General features: G+C 50.3%; 1 protein-coding gene across 1 annotated transcript; it reads right to left on the bottom strand.

Moving 5' to 3' along the window:
• Positions 1-11,311: 11,311 nt before the first annotated feature.
• On the bottom strand, positions 11,312-14,866 carry Srxn1 (sulfiredoxin 1). Its single transcript, XM_075962484.1, has 2 exons — positions 14,447-14,866; positions 11,312-13,468 (listed from the first exon to the last, which is right to left on the bottom strand). Exons 1-2 carry the CDS (start codon positions 14,708-14,710, stop codon positions 13,265-13,267), a joined length of 468 nt encoding a protein of 155 aa, XP_075818599.1. The 5' UTR covers positions 14,711-14,866; the 3' UTR covers positions 11,312-13,264.
• Positions 14,867-23,777: the final 8,911 nt, after the last annotated feature.

Below are 23,777 nucleotides of genomic sequence, written 5' to 3'. Positions count from 1 at the left end.
CTCCTTTGCTTTATTTTGCTCACATTTTGGAGTCCTTTTTGTACCTAAAAAGACTCCTCTAATTTGCCTTAGGTCTTCAGGCCCCGCTGTAGGACCTACCATACCAGGTAGCGTGACCTCTGCCCTGACCCTCTTTACTGGGCATGACGTCCAGGCCCTCATACATGTAAACAAGGACTCCACCACTAAGCTACAGTTACAGCCTTTTACTTCCAAGAGGAAAGAACCTGAGGTTTGAAGAGGGTAAGGACAGGTCCTCAAGGTCAGAGGCAATGTGAGCCTGGAAACCAGCTTGCTTTCCCACCTTCCACCTCCATACACAGGGAGCCCATGGGTCTTAGCACTGAGAGCTGGGCCTTCCGGGGGCTCCAGCTTAGAGCCCACCCTTAGCTTGGCTGCTCTCTTCTGCCTGGCTATGCCTGTTGGGTCCCCTCTTTGGCTTTCATTAGGGACTTCCCTCCGGCACCCTGCTGTGCCGGTCTTGGGAGCCCTATTGATCCTCTGACAGTCCAAGACAGATTGGCCAGGCTGTGTACTCAGGTGCAGTGTGCGCACATGGAGACCAGATGAGGAGGCACTGCAGGGGCCAGGGGCCCACTGCGGTGGGAGATGGAGCACCGAGGAGGGTAAGACCGAGCACCCCGGACACCTGCCTGCTCCCCCTACATATTCCCACCCTTCCTGATGTTCTTGGTTCCCCCTCTCACCAGGTCTGGACAGAGAAGGACCTGAAGTGGACTTGCCCAGTACTGCTTTGGAAGGCCTGGGTGTGCAGCTGAGTGGAGCCGGATATGGGGTAAACCTGAATTCTAACCCGTGCAGATTCTCTGCAAGACGGGTGGACGGAAGCTCTTCATAAGTCTCAGTTTCCCCAGTGCTATAAGGAGGAAAATCATTTCAGGAGGCCTATCAGACAGAGGGGTGTGGCCAGCAAATGTCCCCTCCCCCTTCGCTGGCTTTTCAGGACTCCTTGCAGTTTCCTATCCTGCTGTGGAAGCCCCCAGACACAGTGAACCCATCTGAAACTCTCCCTGGCCTTGAGGGCGTTTCTTTGCTCCCGTGGCTTCAAAAGGACAGAAAGGACCTCAGAATGAGGGGTCTGCCCAGATGTCCCATGACACTCCAAGAAGCCTTTGCTAGCCCTGTGTGCAGTGCAAAGGGGCCTGAGCCCAGAGGGGACACTGAGGTGGGGCTGTCTGAGGATAGGGACCTCAGTGAGGGAGAAAGTCTCCAGCAGGCCCTGTGAGCAGGAGAGGGGACCCAGGCTTAGTGAGGTAAGCAAGACTACCATGGACTCCAAGGGAGACTGTGAGTAGGGTCAAGTCAACTTGTCACAACCAAGAAGAGGGACACTCAGCTGAGGATTTGCTTCCACCAGACTGGCCTGTGTGTTGTCTGTGGGGCATTTTCTGACTGTTGGTTGATGTTGAACGGCCCTGCCCACTGTGGGTGGTACCATCCCCTGGCAGGTGGGCCTGGGCTGCACAAGAAAGGTAGCTGAAGGTTAGCCAGAGGCAAGCAAGCAAGGAGGCAGTTTGTTCCTCTGAGGTTTCTGCTTCAAGCTCCTGCCTTGGCTTCCTGGTGGGCTGTAACTTGTAAGATGAACTAAAACTCTTCCTCCCTAAGTTGCCTTTGGCTATGGTGCTTAACATAGAAACAGAAAGCAAACCAGGACAAGGGCAGGGAAAGGTGCTTGTCACCAAGCCTGGTGACTTAAGTTAGATCCTGGGCAGCCCCATAAAGGAAGGAGAGAACAGACTCCAACAAAATGTTCTCTGACTTCCTCCACGTGTGCACTGAAGCATAGCCACGAGTGAGCTGTCACATGCGGTCACTCATGTTGTTATGCACGCACGTGTGCGCTCACGTACGTGCACGCACACACACACACACACAAAGTAGGTAGGAAAAAATTTAAAAACAAACAAAACAGGCACTCACTGCTTGCATTCCTTCTCTGTGAAGCTATGAGACCAATTACTAGGTCCATCTAAAAGACAAAGGTTTTGTGCATATTAATTTTGTCTTAAAGATTCTATTTTCTGTCCATCCATCAACTACAAACTTTACTGTATGGTAGACATTTTTTGGAACTTTGACTACCTCCTCAGAACATCTGTACAGCTGTTGAACATTGCAATGGAAGTCTGGCTTCTTCATGGCAGGGAGAGCAGTGCTGGGGCATGAGTCCATTAGGCCTGATCCTACGGGGTCTGACAGTCCCTCTGTCCCCTTAGCCCCTCTCTGCAGGGATGCTGGTATGTTTGGTGCCCCCAGCAGGGTTGGAGGGTGAGACTTAAGTATAAATAAATAAACAGGGAACAGATGGTGTCGGGGAGGGGGCAGGCCAGGGCCTCCTACTTCTCCCTGGGAAAACACTGCTGGCCTGGCAAATGGATTCCAGACTCTGGCTGGGAGTCTCTCTCCAGGTTCCCTCTTGCCTGCTGTTCCAGGACCCACCTGGCACTCGGGAGAAATGGTGAGGTGGGGTCCTGAGTCCTGGGTTCTGGCTAGCCTGCATTTCTCTCTTCTCCTGTGTGTCCTTGAACAAGTTTCATTACTTCTCTGGGCTTCCATTTCCCTATCTCTCCAGGAAGTAGAAGGAGAACCCAGGCTGACAAGTTCCTGTTCACAGGCCCCTCTTCTGGAAAGCCTTCCTTGATTAATACAGGCAGACCCTTAGAGCAACAGCTCAGCAGCGTGAGAAGGACATGGGTGTTTGAATCTTTTATGTGCACGTGCATGTGCGTATGTGTGCGTGTGTGTGTGTGTGTGTTGGTGGGTATCATGCACTTGTGTGTGCATATTCATTGGAGGTCAGAAGTAAACCTGGAGCGTTATTCCTCAGGAGCCATTAACTGTGTTTTTTGGATAGTTTCTCAGTGGTTTGGGTTTGCCAATTTGTCTAGGCTAGCTGGCCAGTGAGCCTCAGGAATCTGCTCGTCCCATCCTCCCCAGTACCAGGATTACAAGTGTGTGCCACCCAGCTTTTTAAAGTGGGTCCTAGGGTATCTAATTCAGGTTTTCATGTGTGTGTGGCATGCAGTTTTACTAGTGAAGCTAACCCTCCAGCCTTCTGACTTTCTCTTTATAGTTCTCCACTCAATGTCAGAAGATCCTTGTTGGGGATCTGTTATGTGCCTGTCACCAGGCCACTCAGGTCACCAGGCTTGTGCGACTTTTACCCAGTGGGCCATCTTCCCTGGCCTGGCATCGTCTGTCTAAAACGTGTGGCTCCAGTGCCCTCTCGAGCTCTCATGCCCTCTCATCTGGACTCTCGGCTTCTGTAGACATTGTCTTGTCTTGTTTTTTCTTCACTCAGCTTTTCCGTTTTCTTTGGATGTGATGAGGTTTCTGGCTTCCTCCTTCCATCAGCAAGGGTTTCAGCTGTCTTCCCACTCTGTTGATGTGGTCCTGGGGACTGAACCCTGAACCTCACACATGCTGGGCAAATGCTCTATTACTGAGCTACGTCCCTCTGTACATTATGGCAAAAGGATTTGGGGGACTTCAGTACAGACTCATGGGGTGACCTCTAGGCTCTGCATTTGGCTGCAGCCATGACTCTATGGCTGTGTATATCTGTCAAAATGTTTGGAGCTGGGCAGACAGCTCAGCAGTCAAGACAACTGGCTGCTTTTCCAGAGTGCCCGGGTTCAATTCCCAACGCCCACATGGCGGTTCACAACTGTCTGTAACTCCAGTTCCATGGGATCTATTGCCTTCTTCTGCCCTCCTATGGGCGATAGGTATGCACAAGGTATATGGACATACATGGAGGCAAAATAACCATATATATAAACTAACTAAATAAACAAAATTAAAACAAAAACAAAAATGTTTTCTAACACTTAAAATGAGAACATTTGTTGCATAGAATTGTGCCTCAAAAGTGGCTTTAAAATATATGCATTTAAATTTAAAGTCAGGGTGCTGGAAAGACAGCTCAGGGGTTAAGGGCACTGGCTGGATGTTCTTCCAGAGGACCCGGGTTCAATTCCCAACACCCACACGGCAGCTCACAATTGTCTATAACTGCAGCTCAGGGTTATCTGATGCCCTCTTCTGCTCCTCAGGATTTTGTATGCATGTGGGGCACATAAGTGCTCTCTCTCTCTCTCTCACACACACACATACTCACACACACACACACACACACACACACACACACAAAAGATAGTTAAAAAATAAATTTAGAAGCCAGACTCCCATTGCAATGTTCAACAGCTGTACAGATGTTCTGAGGGGGTAGTCAAAGTCCCAAAAAATGTCTACCATACAGTGAAGTTTGTAGTTGGTGAATGGACAAAAAATAGAATCTTTTGGACAAAATTAAGATGCACAAAATCTATGTCTTCTAGATGGACCCAGGAACAGAAGCACACATTGGTCTCATAGCTACACAGAGAAGGAATGCAAGCAGTGAGTGCCTGTTTTGTTTGTTTTTAAATATTTCCTACCTACTTTGTGTGTGTGTGTGTGTTCGTGCGCGCACACGTGCGTGAGCGCACACGTGCGTGCATAACAACATGAGTGACCGCATGTGACAGCTCACTCGTGGCTATGCTTCGGTGCACACGTGGAGGAAGTCAGAGAACATTTTGTTGGAGTCTGTTCTCTCCTTCCTTTATGGGGCTGCCCAGGATCTAACTTAAGTCACCAGGCTTGGTGACAAGCACCTTTCCCTGCCCTTGTCCTGGTTTGCTTTCTGTTTCTATGTTAAGCACCATAGCCAAAGGCAACTTAGGGAGGAAGAGTTTTAGTTCATCTTACAAGTTACAGCCCACCAGGAAGCCAAGGCAGGAGCTTGAAGCAGAAACCTCAGAGGAACAAACTGCCTCCTTGCTTGCTTGCCTCTGGCTAACCTTCAGCTACCTTTCTTGTGCAGCCCAGGCCCACCTGCCAGGGGATGGTACCACCCACAGTGGGCAGGGCCGTTCAACATCAACCAACAGTCAGAAAATGCCCCACAGACAACACACAGGCCAGTCTGGTGGAAGCAAATCCTCAGCTGAGTGTCCCTCTTCTTGGCTGTGTCAAGTTGACGACCAAGATTCGCTTTAGCAGCCCTCCACCTGGGAGCAGCCTGAATGCCCACCCTCTCACCCCAGGTGCTGTACTTCAGCTGCTTCTGCTTAACCACTCTGCCCACCAGGCTCTGACTGACCAGAGCTTATATCCTGGAGGGACAACAGAAAGAAAAGAAGGACACAGGCTTAGGGACAAAATAGCTACATATGAAAAGGAAAAGAAACAGGGGCGTGGCTTCTGGGGATATCTATCTATCTATCTATCTATCTATCTATCTATCTATCTATCTATCTATTGAGAGAGGGAGGGGGGTAAGGGAGTCCTCTCAGGGCGGAGACATTTCAGTTAACCACTGAAAGATGTCATCGATAAGTTGGGCTATACCAAGGAAGAACATTTTAAAGGTGCGCGGGGGAGGGGGGATGCTGGGGGTGAGAGACTTAGAAAGACCCTGAGGTCAGGATGCCTGGGAGGCAGCCAGCTTCAGTGGAATGGAGTGAGCTGACGGGCTGTCATTTAGAGTGTTGATTTTGAGGAGCCGGGAATGGTTTCTAAATGTGACCTTCAAACACTTTCAGGGAACCGACCCTACGAAACTAAAACTTTAGTAGGTACCCTATGCATACTGAATTAAGTGGAAGGTCCACTCCTTTAATCACCGGGCATTTCCTAGAGCAATAGGCCTTCGGGAGACACAAGCCTGTGGTTGGATCAGATGAGCTCCAGGGTGTCCTCCAAGACAGACTCCTGGACCTCATCTATGTGAGCCTTGGGTTTTCATCCGCAAGGTTGAGGTGGCCACGGCACCTTCCTCGCGGTGTCATTGTGAGGAGCAAAAGATCGCAGGTGGAGAACAAACGCAGAAAACTGTGTGTGCTTAAATACAGAAGAGCAGGAGAGAGGACAGGACAAGGGGGCAGAGACTCCCCCTGCAACCCTGCTGCCCAGGCAGCTCCTAGCTGGAAAGGCCAGGGTCCTGAGAGGGCAGTCAGAGCTGGATCTGGAGGGAGGGTGTGACCACTGGGTACCCACCCACACCCCAGGGTACCACTCAGCCAGTCCTCTGGTTCTCTTTTATTTTCCTTTTCCTTTTATCTAAGACAAAAGCAAACAGATTCAGAAATCCGAGCTCAGTGATCCCCAAGACACCAGCGAGCCCTCCAAGTCCTGGGTGACTTATCTTGAAGGTGGCACGTGATGCTTTTATTTGTGTGTGATTGGTGGGTTGGCTGGGAATTTTAGATGGGGTGTTTCTATGCAGCCTGTGCTGACCTCTTGATCCTCCTGTCTCAGTCGCCTTGGACTACAGACATGAACTACCATTCTCGGTTTCTCTTGGGTTTTTAGAGCTGTATTTCTTTCCTTCCCTACCCTTTGGGCTCCTGGGAACTGGGCCCCACTGTGTGTCCTGTTTGGTTGAGTCTCTTAGGGTGCTAGCTGCTGACTGAGGCTCATGCCACGATATTCCTTGGATCTAGTCCCAGCCACAGGCAAGCCCCTGGCTCCTCCCTGAAAACCCAAGATCCTAATTACACTCCTTTGGCTGCTGGCACAAACGGCCAGGCATCACCTGGGTGGTGAAGAAGGTGCTTCCTCAGGTTAAGCCTCGGCCTCGCTTCCCATTCCTCTCAGAGGCCTCAGGCAGGCCATGCCCTTCCACAGCTTAGAGCATAAGAAAATCTGTACACTTGCTATTTAGGGGAGAGGTCTTTGGGTTAGGGCAGAATCTCTTTATTTTCTATAAGTCTGAGGGCTGCTGAAGCCCCCTCTAAAAAGTCCTAAAAGTATCAGGGTTTCTGGATAGACCCATTCAGGCCAGGCACCTGCCTCCAGCAGCTGCTCATCTGAGCAGGGCTAAGACAGGTAAGAAATACAGTTCTAAAAACCCAAGAGGAACCAGGTATGGTAGTCCTTGCCTGTAGTCCCAGCACTGAGGAGGCTGAGACAGGTCAAGCAAGAGGGCCAGCATGGACTATATAGAAGCACCATGGGGGAAGAAGGGAGTATTCTTGTACATGGCCTTCCTTTATAGACAGGAAACTGAGACTTGGAGAGGTTCGTTTATGTCCAGGGCAGCTGGAGACTGGGTTTTCTCCTCTGTTAAATGAGCGGTAAAATTACCTCTGCCAAGGTGACCCGGACACTTCAAGGCAGAAGACAGCCATAGAACCCCACACTACCACTGACACATAGTAGGCACCCAGTCAGTGGTTCTTACTGTTCTCAACGGGGATGACGCTCACAAGAGCTGGTAGCTAGTCAGTGGCACAGACCTTGGAACCCAGGACTGCCAATCTGAAGGGACTAGCCACAAAGCAAAACAGCGGCTACAGCGGCTACAGCGGCACCATGAACAATTTTAGTGTTTCTCACCCCAAACCGGTAACCCCAAGGTGGTGCATTCAGTTGTCAGGTGGCTACACCTGCCTGGCATCTAGCTCCAGCCTTCAGCGCAGAGACGGCAGGGGCCAGGCAGGCGGCTCGCAGGCGGCCCCGCGGCTGTGTGCAGTCTGTGCCTGGAAGACATTACACGGCTGTCGGCCGGGGGCGTCGCCGGGAGTTCCGGAGGGGGTCCCGGAGGCGGCCGCGCCGGGGAGGGGACAGCCGGCCACAAAGCGTGCTTTGTTCTTCTTCCCTCCCCCCGGAGCTGGAACCAATGGATTGGCGGCAGCTGAGGTCATCTCCCAGGCAAAGCCGGGGGTCAGGCTCGGGATGGGGCCCCAAGGGCAAGAGCCTTCATGGGCCCCTGTGTAGGGCGGAGCCAGCTGGAGCACCCAGGCAGGTGGCTGCTTGTTTGGGGACTCAGTTTCCGATCTGTGCAACTAATAAAATCAGGTCTGTCCTGCGCACCTCTAGGGCTGCCTGTAGGGCTGGAAATTTAGGCTGCGTCCTTTACAAAAGGGCGAACCTGGAAACAGGTGTGGTGGATATACCCAACCACGAAGTTTGGAGGTCTCCCAGGTTCCTTCCAGGTCAGGGCAGTCATCACCTCTCCAAGTTCCCCTTTGACCCAGACTAGGACCCCATCCAAGCCTGGTGCTCCGGGGTCCAGGGCAGTGGTGCAGGGACCACCCAGGGAGGCTATTCAAACTTCAGGCTGGCTGGGGCTGAGTACCCTCACCTAGCAATTGGCCACCAGAGTTCCTTCAGTCCCTCACCCCACCTCTGCGCAGGCAGGTGCCTCTCTCTGAGACAAGCTCTTAATGCTGGGCACAAAGCATTGTGTCTTGTCAAGCTTAGGGAGACCCAGCAAGTGACCCAAGTGTATGAATTTTCCTTTTTAAATATTGTGTTTTATTTTTAACTATATGTATGTTTGTATGTGAGTGTGTGCTCTTGAGTGCAGGTGCCCGAGAGGCTGGAAGAGGACATCAGATCCCCTGGAACTGGAGTTACAGGTGATCGTGAGCTGCCTGGCTAGGGGCAAGGGCTCATAGCTTTCTGTTGTTCTCAACCATGATCGTGGTCCAAGAGCAGGCTGGAATTTGGAAGAAGAGTCCCCAAGCTCTGTCTGGGTAGCATTTGGATCGTCTCCTCTGGAGAGGTCACCAATAAGGAGAAACTACTTAGGAGGCTATGTGTCACCAGGCTCTTGTGTTTTTAGGTGTCCAGCTGACAGAACACAACAGGAGATGTGGGGATCACACATTGCACACGAGGACAATGAGCTCCCCAGGGTCCACTAATAGGAGAACGTCTGATACATCATTACATTCATACCCCGGAACACCAGGCAGTCATAAAAAAGAATGGCCTCTCTCATGTGGGATGTATTTGTTCAACAGCTGTCTGAAGAACACCTACTAAGGGGCTAGGCACTGCTCTCAGTGCTGGGCTTGGGGTGATGAGCAGGGAAGACCCACCACGATTTTCATCCCAGTGGGCAAGGAGGACATCAGCGGGAACCCAAGAGAACCATAGAAAGAAATGAGGAAAATAAAAGTAAAGGGAACAACAGATGGGGGGCCTTCAGGAAAAGGCCATGGAGCAGACTCCAGTCTGAGAGTCCTGGAGGGGAGTTCACTGGCAGGCGGTGGCCAGTGCCAAAGACACCATTCTGAAAACAATATTTTGAAAGGGGTGGTGGTGGTGGGAGGCTGTAGAGATGGCTCAGTGATTGAGAGCACTGGCTGCTCTTCCAGAGGACATCTTCACAGTGGCTCACAAGTGTTTGTATACAGTTCCAGAGGACCCTCTTCTAGCCTCCGTGGGCACCAGGCACACATGTGATGCACAGACATGCATGTAGGCAAAACACCCATACACAGAAAATAAAAATAAATTAATATTGTGGGGGGAGACTGGGGCTGGAGAGATGGCTCAGTCAGGAGATTGCTGGCTGTGCAATCATGAGTTCAATTCTCTAAGAAGTCATCTAAAAAGCTGGGTGTGGTTCTGTACGCCTATAATCCCAGTGCTGGGGAGGTAGAGGCAGAAGGAGCTTGCGGGCCAGCTGGCCTAGCTGAATGGATGAGCTCCAGGTTCAGGGAAAGATCCTACTGGGACAGCATTTGAACAGTTACATAGTGAGACTCTGTCTCAAAAAATAAGGTGGAGGGGGTCGGAGAGATGGCTCAGCCCTTAAGAACATCATATACTGCTCCTCCAGAGGACCCGAGTTCAATCCTCTGTATCCACATCAGGAGGTTTGCGATCACTGATGACACTAGCTCCTGGGGTATCTGCAGGCACCTGCACCCATTCATACATACATACACATACTTCTAAACAATGAAAGAAAAACCTTAAAACAACCGGCGAGTGACTGAGGAAGATACCTAACATTGACCCCTGGCCCCACCAAACACACACACCCCTCCCCCCACAAAAGTGTTCTAAATTTGCACAAATGTGTATTTATCTGTTCAACAGGCAGGCAGACTTCTGGAATGGCATGTGCCCGAACTCGTTTGCACTAAAATACCAAAGGGACAAACAGGTCTAGGACCATGATGGACTTCAGCCTGTTCCTAGTGTTTTAACTGAAAATATTTAGTTATCTAAGCTCTTCATATCTTTAAGGCGTTTTGGGGGAGTTTCCCCAAGTAGCCCAGGCTTACCCTAAACTTGAATATTCTTACCTCACCCTTCGAGATGCTGGGATTACAGACATGCACCCATTAATTCATGTCTAATATTAGTAAAACTGAGAAAATCTAAATCTACCGTGGAGGGCTTGGTTGCAGGGCCTTCAGGAGCCTCCAGGACATCCCCTACACACTACCTTTTTTTGAGGGCAGGGGAAGGGATACTATGAGGATCCAGAGGAAGCTCATGGCCCAGCTTGGAGGAGTGCCCCTCTGTGGAGGAACCCAGCACCCCTAAGGTACAAGTACAGGGCAGTCAGGATGAGCAGCACCCGAGGGCTTGGCCCAGACGTCATTCAGTCTCGACAATCCCTCTCTCAACCATACCCTCCCACCCAGTGTCTTCCCCAGACGCAGCTCTAGTCTAGGGACAGGAAAGCAGCGCCACTTGCTGGTGCAGGAGGGAAATGCAGCTCAGTACCAACTGAGAGCCAGAGTCCTCTCCCTGTCCGGCCTCTTTCTCTGACCCAGTATATCAGTCAAGTGCTCTAACAGCCAAGTGACAACCCCTACCCTTACCCCTTTCTATTGTTATGTAGAGGTAGGATTTTACTAAAGTGTTCTGGGTGGCCTGGAACTCGCTATGCTGCCCACGGGGGTTTTGATGCTGAACTTGTCATCTGGTCTCAACCTCTCGAGCGCAGGGATTACAGGCATGGGCCATGCTTGGCTTCCAGCTGATTTTTCTTAAATGACCTGTGTCTCCACCTCTTTGGGCCTGATGGTTGGGTTCCTCCAAACAGAGTCTGGATCTGAGGTACTGACTCAGATACCTCAGTCCAGCAGGTGCCCAAGGGTTTCTTCCCTGGAGATAGCGGCACTTCAGGACAGCACTCTGCAAGACCATCCTCTGCCATCCTGACTCTGGTCACAAAGTTAGAGCTGCAGAGGCCCTCTGCCTACTTGGAAAATCACATACACCTCTGCCCTCCTGCCAGGTGTGAGACGTACCTGCTCAAGCTGTTCCAGAGCCCAAGTATCCTGAACACGGCCCAGGAAGCAAGCTACATCATCTGGTTACAGAATCCTGGCTGTTCCCTTAGTAGTAGCTGTTCCTGAGAACCTTCTAGAAATATGTGTTCCTGGGCTCCCAACTGTTTAGAAATGCATGTTCCTGGGCCCCAGACCTGAAGCTCCAGGGGCAAGGTCTATCAAACAAACCCAAAAATGCTGGGCTAAAGCCATTACATTATTGTGTGTGTGTGTGTTTTTTAATTAAATAAACTTTTATTTTTGGAATGACTTTAGATTCACAGAAAAGTTGCAGACTAAAGAGTTTCCATACATTTTTCACACAGCCCCCCCCCACCCCCACCCAGGATTCTGTTGCCCAAACTGGAGGATAACTAAAACCCAGACAGAGTAAGTTCCTGGTCGACCCACTAATGCTTCCCCATCCCTTTTTGGTCTCAAGATTCGATCCAAGCACCATGTTGCGTTTTATCCCTTTCAGTTTCATTGGCTGGGATACTCGGTGGGCAGGAAAGCTGTTGTCCTGGCTGGGGAAACGGAGAGTTGACAAGTGACCAGACTCTCTGGGCGGCGCAGCAAGTGCCCACCTTGCTCTGCTGCTTCCTCTACCTTTCCTCAGCCTCCAGGACTCTCACTTTGCAGGAGCCCCCCTGGAATGCCCCATTCTGCTAGAGTCATCCTTGAGGGTGGGGTACCCAGCTCTTGGAGACACCATGCCACGACTTCTTCTAGGTCCCACGGACAGCACAGTAACTTAAAGGCTAAGACTTGGCACGGTCCTTTGTGTGAGGAGGGCTTATGGGTAGGAGTAAGACCAAGATTCATCTGTGTAATAGCCCCGTGTTCTTTATAGTTTCTCCCGTTGAGAGCTGGGGTCCATTTGCGCCCCTTGAATCTGAGGAATGAATTTAGCGGCAATGACATCATCCTGGCATAAGGGTCAAAGAAATCTTGTCACCTTAAAATAGCAAAACAATAACAAAACAAAACAAAACAAACCTACGCTGTGGGTGCTTTGCTTGTTCACGTATGTCTGTGTTCTATGTGTCTGGTGCCCACAGAGGTGAGAGAGGGTGCCAGGTCATCTGGAACTGGGACGAAAGTCTTGAGTCACCATGCAGGTACTCTTAGCAGTGAGCCACCGCTCCAGTGCCTGTCTTGTCCCTATTACTCTCTTTCTTGGGACTCTGAAGCCATCTTGGGACTAAACTTGAGCTGAGCTGCTAGAGAGGTAACAAGGATGGCCAAGCCAATCCAGCCAACACATGCTACAAGAATGAAGGTGATGCCAGCCCAGCCAGTCCCAGCTCATGAGCAGGACCGGGCTGTACCAACAGAGCAGCCCAAAGGAGTCTAGCCCCCAGTGCTCACCCACAGAATCATGGGTAATACTGTTAAGTCTGGGAATGGCTTGTTACATTGCAAGGGCTAACTGATACTTCTTCCTCTCCTGCTAACGGGATCCCAATTTGATTGCAGGAAGCACAGTGCCAGTTCCAAGCGATGACCAAGGCAGCCATGCTCAGCTGTGATAGTGTTCCCTCTGCAACTGTGGGTGGCACTGGGGCCTAGCTCTGGCCACGGAAACTGCAGATACTCTGAAAGTGGTTTTCCTTTCTGACAGAAGTTGGTCCAGTGGCTTTCTTCCTTAAGAACAGATGTGATTTCTAGAGATATAGTAGCCATCTTGTGACCACAAAGTAAGGAGCAATGAGGGCCAGGCCAAAGGACTACCTAGAGGAGACCCCACCTTCACCGAGCTGCTTACACAATTCTGTGTGAGTCACCTGTTCCAGGACTCAGGTTACAGGAAAACAGGCCTCTCTCACTTCAGCCACAGTGACCAAGGTTTTCCCCTACAACCAGGTACCAGTGTACTAGATCATGTAGTGATAAGCTATCATAAAGATAAAGACAGAGGGAGTCCTGCCTCCATAACCAGCTCCTTCAGGGCCAAGGCCGCGATGTGATATCTCTTCACAGACAGGAGAGCTGGCCTCCTTCATTCCCCGACCTGGGGGCTAGTGCAGAGGCGCCAAGAGGCAGACCTCCCTCCTTAGGTATAAAGAGAACATATCCCCCCGCTACAGCTTCAGCCCGCTGGGGGCCACACAGGTCTTCTGGGTTCTGGAAGGTGGTGCTGATGTGTAAGGGGTGGGGTGACCGGGAGGTTTCTACTGCAAGTCTGGTGTGGATGCGCCCAGGTACACCCTCAGGTCTGAAAGGGTGGACTGCACCAGCTTGGCAGGAATGGTCTCTCTCTGTAGCTGTTGGTAGGCTGCATAGCGGTGGCAGCCCCCGAAGGAGTAGTAGTAGTCACCTCCCTGGGCCCCTTTGATCCAGAGGACATCGATGGGGGGCACGCTGTCAGGGTCCTCCTAGAGAAAAAGGCCACAGGATGAGCGAGCATGGCATTATGCTTGAGAACTGGCAAAACGTTTCGTTAAGCCAAGTGGAGCTCCTACAGAGAAGGCTCATGCTGGCAGGAGCAGCAGGCTCTCCGCCACCTAGGGGTTCTGCAAGCTGGTGGGTGGCGCCTTGGCAGCTTGGCAATCAGCCTCAAGAGTATTTCCAGCAGAGCAATGGCAGATGCTGTAAGTGAGGGGCTTCCCCCAAACACTAGGTGCCGAGCATTTATCTCTATCCACGTGAACGATCTACCCTGTCTCCACTAGTCCACACTTGGGGGACACAGCACAGCCAAGAGGCAGGAACAGTCTCACCCTGAGAGGGTTTCTGTCCTAGGAACAGATTGAAGGAGGAAGTGAATAATGGAGTCACAAACGCTATGATGACAGTCTCACAGATGACAAGCCAGCAAGGAGGCCATAGGTCTCTCTGAAGTGACAAGGGGTACAAAACCACTTGGGAAGCTACAGAAACTACAGATATGAACTAGTTTAGACTAAGAGCCCAGATGCCCGAAAAAGACACACCCATGTCACTGCTATGACTGTCATGGCCAGAAGAGACGTCAGGATATGCAGGTTGTCCGGGTGTAAAGTCTCATTGTATCATCTTGTAAGGGCTTGACCTAGGGCAAGTTGCTTAAAAAACAAAACAAGAAAACCCAAGCTTCCTGTGCCTCAGTTTCTCCTCGGTACAGGAGGAACGGCAGCTACTTCACAGAGCTGATCTGAGAAGCTGAAATCAGCTTCCGGGTGATCGCAGCACTTTGGGTACGTGCGTCACAGGGTCATTACTTTCAGGGCAAGTCCAAGTGAGGAACCTGAGGCCCAGGGAAGCTCGGTCAGCCCGTCAAGGTCACACCGCGGAAGCTGAGCTCCCGCAGGTCCAGGACCCCGACCCTCGTGCCCTCTCTTCCCCGCGCGGGCCCGGAGGCTCCGAGGGCTCACCAGGATCGTGTCCACGAGGCTCTGCACCTTGGCCGGGTCCAGCACGGATGGCAGCGGCCGGATGAGCACGCTGATTGGCACGTTGTGCACCGCGGCGATGCAGCCCGAGTGGATGCTGCCTCCCTGCGCGCCGCCGGGTTCCTGTCCCTCGGGTGCCCCCGAACCGGTGCCCATCCTGCGGAGCGCCCCACCCGCGCGCAGCCCCATACCGCCTATTTGGACGCCTGTGCCTCCCGCTCGCCTTACCCAGCTGGACTGTACCATCGTGCGGCTGCGGGGGGGCGACTGCGCTGCCCTTTCCCGGTCAGAGTGGCTCGGCCTGCAAGTGAGCGTACCCGCCTCCGCGCCGCCTGAGGAGGCTCGGTGTCCCACGTCGACCCAGCTGCCAAATGCCTGCTGCGGCACCCGGCCACCCCCTTGCGATGCAATCAGTGGACGCGTCCGGCCGCTGACTCAGGGTGAGTCTGCAAGTCGCAGAGCACAGTCGCCGGTGACGCACAGAGCGGTGACTCAGGCCCTGAGAGGCGAGGACGAGGGCGGTCGGACCTGCCCAACAAGGATGAGTTGGCTCTCAGTGGGACCTGGGAACTGTGGCCCCCACATGGTAAAACAGGAGTGTGGTGACCTTATTCATACTTCCTAGCGACCCTGCCAGCTGGGAACTATGTCAGATCCCATTTTACAGAGGAGGAAACTGAGGCACAGAGAAGTTATGTCGCAATCCTCCCCACACACATGGTTTGGAGCTAATGAGTGGGTCAGCTGAGGCCGAAGTCTGGGCAGCCCTGCTCCACGGATCGCTCTAAATTACCCCGCGGGCTCCCCTGGGCTCAGCGACAAGAACTAGCCACAGCGCTTTCTGGAGTTGCGCTGATTCTGTGTGGTTCTGCTATGAAGTTCCACGTGTCGCAAATCCTCAAAGTATATCCAGGAAGTAGAAGTAGGTGTGGTTACTGAAGGACCTCCCTAGAGTAGGTCCGCTGGGGTTGGGGGGGGGACGAGGAAAAGAAACGAAAATCTGGCCACCCGACTACACAGCAAGTGTCCTGCAGGAGCTGTGGTGGGATGCCAACCCGAATAGTTAGTTGCACAGCCCCTCTCCTGTGGCTTGTGCTTCCTACTAGCACGGCGCGTGGTGTCCAGCAGTGAGTGTCCCATGAGCGGCTGGGCTATTCCAAGTCAGCTAGGATGCGGTAGAGGCTTTTCCCTACGGCATCTGTTCGGGAAGCTGATACAAGCTTTCCCAGGCCCAAGGGAAGGGAACAGTAAGGCTTTGAAAGAGCTTGGGGATTGGGACCTATGGTAACCTCTGTTAGGAGACACAGCAGCCCATGGAGGTGACCCCTGTAGGTGCTCGGGAAAGAAGCCAGCCAGAAGGTAGAGTACGGTGACGCGGTGGTGTTCCTGCTGAGGATTCTGAATCGCCACCGTGCATCACTCTAGGAATGGAGACCCTACTCCCTGCTCCTTCCTGGGCACGCTTGTACCCTGCTCCGGAACGGAGCAGACACAGCTGTTTGCCTAGGGTGACCTGAGAGGTGATCAAGGGATCACAAAGCAGGACATCAATAAATTACTCTCCTGTTCCAGCTGGAATAGGTGTGAAGTCAAGTTCCCAGAAAACAACAACAACAACAAAACATCTACATTGAACATTCTAGGCTGATGGACGGATCAAAACCTAGTGATTGTGGAAAGGATGGAATGGTGCCGGTCCCGATTAAATATCTGACACTATCGCTATCCTTAACCGTCCTGTCCCCTGTCGCTGTTTATTTCCCATCCTCAATGTAACCTAATTTCCTGTGACTATGACATGAGCCCCTTTAGGATATACTAGCTTCCACAATCCACAAGTTCAGGATGTCACAGACAACATCAGAGGTTCTTACCTGGCTCTGATGTTCTAACTCACCTGGTGCTCCCACGGGTGTATATTTTTTGTCTTTAAATCCTATTTATTTATTTATTTATTTATTTATTATTACAGTGTTCTGGCATGTTTGTCTATACAGCAGAAGAGGGCACCAAATCTAATTATAGATGATTGTGACCACCATGTGGGTGCTGGGAATTGACCTCTCTGAGCCATCTGTCCAGCCCCAGGTGCATATGTTTTAAGCCATTGACTAACTTAAAAACTTTTTATTTATTTACTTTATGTTGGTGTCTTATTTTATGCCTGGTATCTGTGGAGGCCAGAAGAGGGCACCAGATCACTAGGGACTGGAGTTACAGAAGCTTGTGGGCCTCTTGTAGGTGCCAGGAATTGGACCTGGTTCCTCAGGAAGAGCAGCCAGTGCTCTTCACTGCGAAGCCATCTCTCCAGCCCCTACAAGAATATATATATATATTATTTTCGAAACAGGGTTTCTCTGTAGCTTTTTGGTTCCTGTCCTGGAACTAGCTCTTCTAGACCAGGCTGGCCTCGAACTCACAGAGATCTGCTTGCCTCTGCCTCCCGAGTGCTAGGATTAAAGGCGTGCACCACCACCGCCCGGCTCCAAGAATATATTTTAAGTGTGTTGATATATCTATTCTCTTTGTTCTGTTACTGCTAATAATTCCTAAAACTGTTGTCATGTTGGAATGTGGACTTTGGGGTGACCTCATACTCCAGAATAAACTCTTAGCTCCTTGGAGACCTGTGTGTCTTTTATGTTGCCATAGGCTCTCACTTCCTGATTCCTACTGCTCCCCGCTCAACTGATAGACTTGGAGGTGAGGCAGTCAGAGAATCCTACGCGTGACATGCAGGTGACTTTCCCCAAGTGTTTGGAAGCGGAAAGGATTACGGGGTCCTTCAGTCTGTAGCCCCTCCCCAACCTGCTTGGCCATTTCTCCAGCACAGGCAGTAGGGATAACTTTCCGTGTTGTTTGCCTCCCCCCAGCCCCACCAGCCTCTTGGTTCCTGTTTTATTTCACATTATTCGTGCTCCAGAAGGGTACCTCATTCTTTGGTGCTTGTTGAGCATTTCTTTGGGGATGCAGAGGCAGCTTTGCCCTCTATCTGCTTCTCCTCACCGTCTCCAGATAGATGCCAGTGTGAAGTGGGGCTCTCCTTTGCTCGCATCCAGGAGAGAGAGGGAGAGACTCTAGCAGCGGTGGTGACATTAAGTGCTTTTCTAGTCAGTCTGACTGGGCTAGCATGAGTCACCCAGGATGACTGGCAGTCTCCAGGGATATGCCACGTACTGAGCTGTTCAAACATGGAGTCTGTCACCGAAGGGGATGACTGTGATGAATTTAGAGGGGACAATCAGCCACCCCCAGGAACACAGCCTCCTCTGAGTCACCGGTATGTGGGTTAGATAGGTGGGCCGATGCCGGGTGAATACGAGGCTAGTGGGTGAGAGATGGATGCTGACAAGGGAAAGATGCAGCAGAGGCCAGGGTGTCAGGGCCCTGTCTCTCCAGCCCCCTCTGACGTTAGCTGCAGTTGTGCCAGAAACTTCGGCAGCAGCTGACTCACTCAGCACCGCCAGTCCTTAACCCAGGTCCCCTGAGCTCCCACGTCGATCTCTGCCCACACACACAGCACATACCAGTGGTGTCGTGTTTACTGTGGGAACAGAACATGCCAATCTTCCACCTGCACAGGTTGGAAATGTTGTAGATGATTTGAGCTTTTCTGGACTGTTCTCAGAGATTAGCGGTAATTGGCCTGCTGTTCTAGTAGAGGCTTCTCAGGCACATCTCAGACTCAGTCTTCCTGCCGCTCACTCTGCCACTTGCCCCGCCCCCTTCCAGCTCACACAGGAGCCTGGAGCCTCAGCCTTTGCTAGTGGGAAACAGGAACTTCAGTTAAGAGGACTGGAACCTTGTCATACCCTATAATTTATCCCCACCTGGGGCTTAAAGTTACACAATATGAGATGTGTGGTCTGGAAGCAGCCACCGTTTGTGCCTCAGTTTCTTAATCTGCAAAATGGACATAGTAGTATCAACCTGTGGAAATTCTGGGAGGTAAAAAGAGACGTGTTAGGTAACATTGCTAGACATTGTCCGTCCAACACCTTGTAAGGGTTCTGTAAATATTAGCTGTTTACATCTTAGATTAATAACTTGTCTTGAAGGTCTGTCCAGTTCTGTGTTTCCATACAGGTCTCCTTGTAGCCATGAGGCCAGATTCCCTATTTTATTTTACTTTCTTTCTTTTCTTTCTTTCTTTCTTTTTCTTTTTCTTTTTCTTTTTTTTTTTTTTTTTGAGACTGGGTTATCTCTATGTAATCTAGCTGTCCAGGAACTAGGTCTGTAGATCAGGCTGGCCTTGAACTCACAAAGATCTGCCTGCCACTGCCTCCTGAATGCTGTGGGATTAAAGGCATGTGCCACCATGGCCCGGCTAGATTCCCTATTTTCAAACAGGGTCTCACTATAAATTCTCACTGTTGAGAACCTCCTGCCTCAACCTCCTGCGCAGAAGGACTACAGGTGTGCAGTGCCAGCCTAGGCTTAGTCTAGACTCTCGTTTGCAAGTGACAGAAAGCTGGTGTGAATCGGTATACTGAACCCAGGGGTATGTGGTCGCTGCCCTAGCCGTGGGTGAGGCTGAACCTCTCTTCCTCACTCAGTGGAGGGATTAACTCTCGGTAGCAGGAACATGGCTGCCAACAGTGAGGGTGTTTGGCTTTTTATAAAAGAGACCTAATCATAGAAGCCGTGTCTTTTCTCATAGGAGGTGGAAGAGGAAAAGGAGGAGTCGTCATCATCCGGAAGCTGGAAGGCCGGGGCTGTGATGGCTGTGCTATGGTTACTAAGTGGGCACAGGCCTATCTTTCTGCTCAGCGATTTTGTTTCTAGAGCTTATCTTTGGAGCAAGGTCTAACTTCATGGCCCTTGCTGACCTAGAACTAACCCAGCTCTGCCTCATTGTTTTAAAGAAAGTTTTAGATTCGCTAGGTCACCTCCTGGTTTAGTATTGCCGCTGGCGTGCCGGCCAGCTCATGTGAGTCTGAGCTGGAGGGGAGTGGAAACTGAAAAGTAAAGGATGTGACCATCCCTTACTGGAATGCTGTTCCCAAAGTTTCTTGGGATACCTTCCTTTGGGTATCCTCAACTTGGCCATCCTGACTGCTAGGGCAGCTGGGATATGTAGTCTTTATTCACTCTGCTCGGCTGTAGTGGGAGTTCTCTCACTAAGCGAGGAATGAGTAGATGCCAGTAAGTAGCCTGCAATCTGAGCTATATCTTCTAAGTTGCAAGTCTCATGGCATAGAGAGAGGGAGGAGCGGACATTTGCAGGTCCTACGTAGATGTCTGCATCTGAAAAAAAAAAAATCAGCTGCTCTTAAAAGCAGGAGCCATTGTCATTAATCATGAATGACTTAAAGGTGTGGAGTTCATCCAAAAGCAAGTGCTGGTTGCTATTGTCTTGGCATTGTGCTAGACCCAAAGGGTGTAACGATGTTCAAAAGGACACTGTTGGTCCATTTAATGGAGCTTTTGATCTAGTAGGGGAAGAGAGGGGTGAATGAATAACCCACCAATTCTCGGGAAAGAGTGATGCTGGTGGGTGTAGTGCCACAGTGGCCTTTGGCTCCTGAGATTGCTTGATGTGCTTGGCAACTATCCAAGCACACCATATAGGGCACAGCTGTAGACCTCAGGGTTTTATTGCTGTCCTGAAGGCTGAGAAGATCAAGAGCAGGGTGCCTTTGCTTCGCCCCTCCTGCAGGTGGCTCCACCGGCTTTCACTGGCTGCTGAAATCTTAGCACTTGATGAACTGAGGCAGGGGGATTGGGATTTCAAGGCCAGCCTTGACTGCATATAGAATTTGAGGCCAACCTGGGCTACATGAAAAACTGTTTCAAAAACAAAACAAAACAAAACTCCCAAATCCTGGTCCCCCTTATAATTGTATCAGGAGCCTTTGGGAGGTGAGTGAGTTAATGGGACATGGGGGTAGAGGGCTCGGAAGTTGGATGAATGTGTCATAAGAGAGACTTTGGGGTGTTCTTTCACTCCTTCCACTGTGGGAGGAGACAGCAAAAACAAACAAAAAGCCCCCCCCCCAAAAAAAGAGTAGATAAAAACCAAAAACCAAAAAAAAAAAAAAAAAATCACACCAGCTCTCTGTAAACTAGTAAGTAGGCCACTGCTGTAAACCAAGAATGTGCTGGCCCTTCTGTGTAGTGCTTCCTATCTTCTGAAACTTTGAGAAATAAAGTTAGATAGGAAAGCCAAACAGAGAATGATGGGAAGAAGAATGACAGGGTCAGGGGAGTTGCCAGGAGACACATTGGGAGCAAGACATGCTAGAGGACAGGTAAAACCATGAGCTACATAGCAGTACATAGATGAATAGAAATGGGTTAGCTAAAGTTGTAAGAGCTAGTTAATAAAAAGACTGAGCTATTGGCTGAGCTTTTTGTTTGTTTGTTTTGTTTTTTTCAAGATAGGGTCTCTCTGTAGGTTTTGGAGCCTGTTCTGGAACTAGTGGCTAAGCATTTATAATTTATATTAACTCTCTTGTAGTTATTTGAGAGTGTCTTCCAGGACACAGAAAATCTCCACCTACAAACCCTAATCCCAAATGCATGGTTTTAGGAGGTGATACCTTTGGGAGAGGATTATAGATCATGAGAACAGAGCCTTCACCATGGGATTAGTGCCCTTAGGAGAGCCCCTGGGAGCTGAGGGCAGAGATTAACCTGTAAGGCAATTGTGTTTGAGGCTCTAGGCTCTGTCCTTTTTTTTTTTTCTTTTTAAAGATTTATTTAATTATTATGTGCACAGTGTTCTGCCTGCATATATGCCTGTAGGCCAGAAGAGGGTGCCAGATCTCATTATGGATGTTTGTGAGCCACCTTATGGTTGCTGGGAATTGAAGTGCTGAGCCATCTCTCCAGCCCTCCGGGCTCCAGCCCTCTTGGGCTTCAGCCTTCACACTCTTGCGCATCTTGCACATGCACATGTGCATGTGTGTACACACACAAAGTCCCCGGGAAGCTCCACTGTTCCTGCACCATGTGACTGAGGCAGAAGATAACCATCTGTGCGGCAGGAAGCAGAGCCACACCAGACGCAAAATTTTCTGAAACTTCAATCTAGGACTTCTAGACCTCTAAAATTGTTTTTTGTTTTGTTTGCTTTGTTTTGTTTTGGTTTTAGTTTTTTTGAGACAGGATTTCTCTGTGTAGCTTTGGAGCCTGTCTTGGAACTTGCTCTGTAGACCAGGCTGGCCTTAGACATCCAGAACTGTATGTGAGCAGTGAGGCTCACCTCTGAGTGGAGGCCAAAGACCAAGTTCACGTGTCTTCTTTTATTTTTCTCTTCTTTACTGCTTTGAGATTGTCTCACTGAGTTTGTAGCCAATTGAGGTAGACTGGCTGAGCAGTGAGCCCCTGTCTTGTCCCCTCCACACACACCAGCAATGGGGTTACAGGCACATGCTACAATGCCCTTACTCTATAACTTGGGATGACCCAGAACGCACCATAGCCTAGGCTGGCCTTGAACTTTGGACAGTCCTCCTACCTCAGCCTCCCAAGTGTTGGGTTACCAGCATCAGCCACCATGCCCATCTTGGGAAATAAATAGTTGTGTAGTTTATTTGCCCAAACAAAGATAGGTAGAAAGGAGACCTGCACTTTGGAAAACATGTCCACAGCTGTTGTGTTAAGGAGGGGAGATTAAGGAGGCACAGTGGATCCCAGGAGACCAATGAGAGGCTGGTCCAGAGACCCAGTTAGGTGGAGACTGAAGAACATGGGGAGGAAAAGGGCCCAGGAGCCGATGATGGACAGAACCGTAGGGTAGCAGGTGATATTGGTAAAGCAACTTCTGCAGTCATTTGTAGAGACAGGAAACTATGGAGGGGACTTGAGTCCTGGTTTTAGACTCCAGTTGGTCTCTGGTGTTTTAGGTATTAAGTGGAAGACTCCTCGGGCTGATATGGATTTGCAGTTCAGACAGAAAGGAGTTGGAAACTCAACTAATTATCTGGGGACTACATGCATGTGGATGGAAATGAAGACACGGGGTAAGCGATTGCAGGAAAAGGATCTGGACCCCTTCGTTGGGCCGTTAGCTATGTCAGCAAAGTTGCTGGGTAGGCAGCCAGATGATAGAGAACCAGTGGCCTCAGTCTTGAGGCCACTGGGGGAATGATGACAAGCAGACTCTATCCATATGCCCGTCGGGGGCCTTGGTCTGTGGGTAAAGAGCCTTACTCAACCATACACTTTTGAAGATCTAATGCCAGCCTGGCCTACAGAGCGAGTTCTAGGACAGGCTCCAAAGCTATACAGAGAAACCTTGTCTCAAAAAACAAAAACAAAAACCAAACCAAACAAACAAAAAACCAATACCCCCTAAAAAAACAAAACAACCCCCCCAACAATTTAGAGGTCTAAAAGTCCTAGACTGAAGTTCCAGAAAACTCTGTCTGGTGTGGCTCTGCCCCCTGCTGCACAGATGGCTGTCTTCTGCACAGGACACCAACCATGAAGTTCCAGAAAACTCTGTCTGGTGTGGCTCTGCTCCCTGCTGCACAGATGGCCGTCCTCTGCACAGGACACCAACCATGAAGTTCCAGAAAACTCTGTGTCTGGTGTGGCTCTGCCCCCTGCTGCACAGATGGCTGTCCTCTGCACAGGACACCAACCATGAAGTTCCAGAGTGGCCCTTTGGTCGATTTTCAGCTTCCTCAAGGACAGAGGCTTTTCTGTCCCTATTTTGCCACTTGTGGCATGGACTTCATGTAAATGCTGGTTCCCTTCACAGCCATGTGTAAGGAGGAGAGAGACTGGCTATAACTTTTAAGATGGGGGAGGTAGTGAAGAATTCCACAAGCTTCCTGAGCCCTCTCTTTAAATCTCATTGGCCAGACTGGTTTGTATATTAGTTTCTTAACCTCCCATGTGATGGTACTACTTTCAGCTAAGATACCTGTTGTGAAAATTACTTTACCTATGTAAAGATATGTTACCTTTTTTATGTTTCAGGATCTTACTTTAACTGTGTAAAGGTGTGTTAATTTGTTTATGCTGCATTTGTTTGACAATGTAAGGATGCGTGTTTAATTATGTAAAGATGTGTTGCCTCTTTTCACCTTGCCTGCCTAATGCACCTGATTGGTCTAATAAAAAGCTGAACAGCCAATAGCTAGGCAGGAGAAGGATAGATGGGGCTGGCATAGAGAATAAATAGAAGGAGAATCTAGGCAAGGAAAAGGAGGAGAGAATGAAGGAGAAAGAGAAGACTAGGGGGACCAGAAGTCAGGCAGCTGCCAGTCAGACATGGGGACAGCAAGAAAGTAGGACATACAGAAAGAAAGGTAGAAAGCCCCACAGCAAAAGGTAGATAAAGAAAAACATTAAAATAAAA

The sequence above is a fragment of the Microtus pennsylvanicus genome, chromosome 2 (genome assembly GCF_037038515.1).
Source record: "Microtus pennsylvanicus isolate mMicPen1 chromosome 2, mMicPen1.hap1, whole genome shotgun sequence".
NCBI classification, from domain to species: domain Eukaryota; kingdom Metazoa; phylum Chordata; class Mammalia; order Rodentia; family Cricetidae; genus Microtus; species Microtus pennsylvanicus.
The sequence above is the reverse complement of the archived record's forward strand: the minus strand, read 5'-3'. Positions and strand labels throughout refer to the sequence as shown.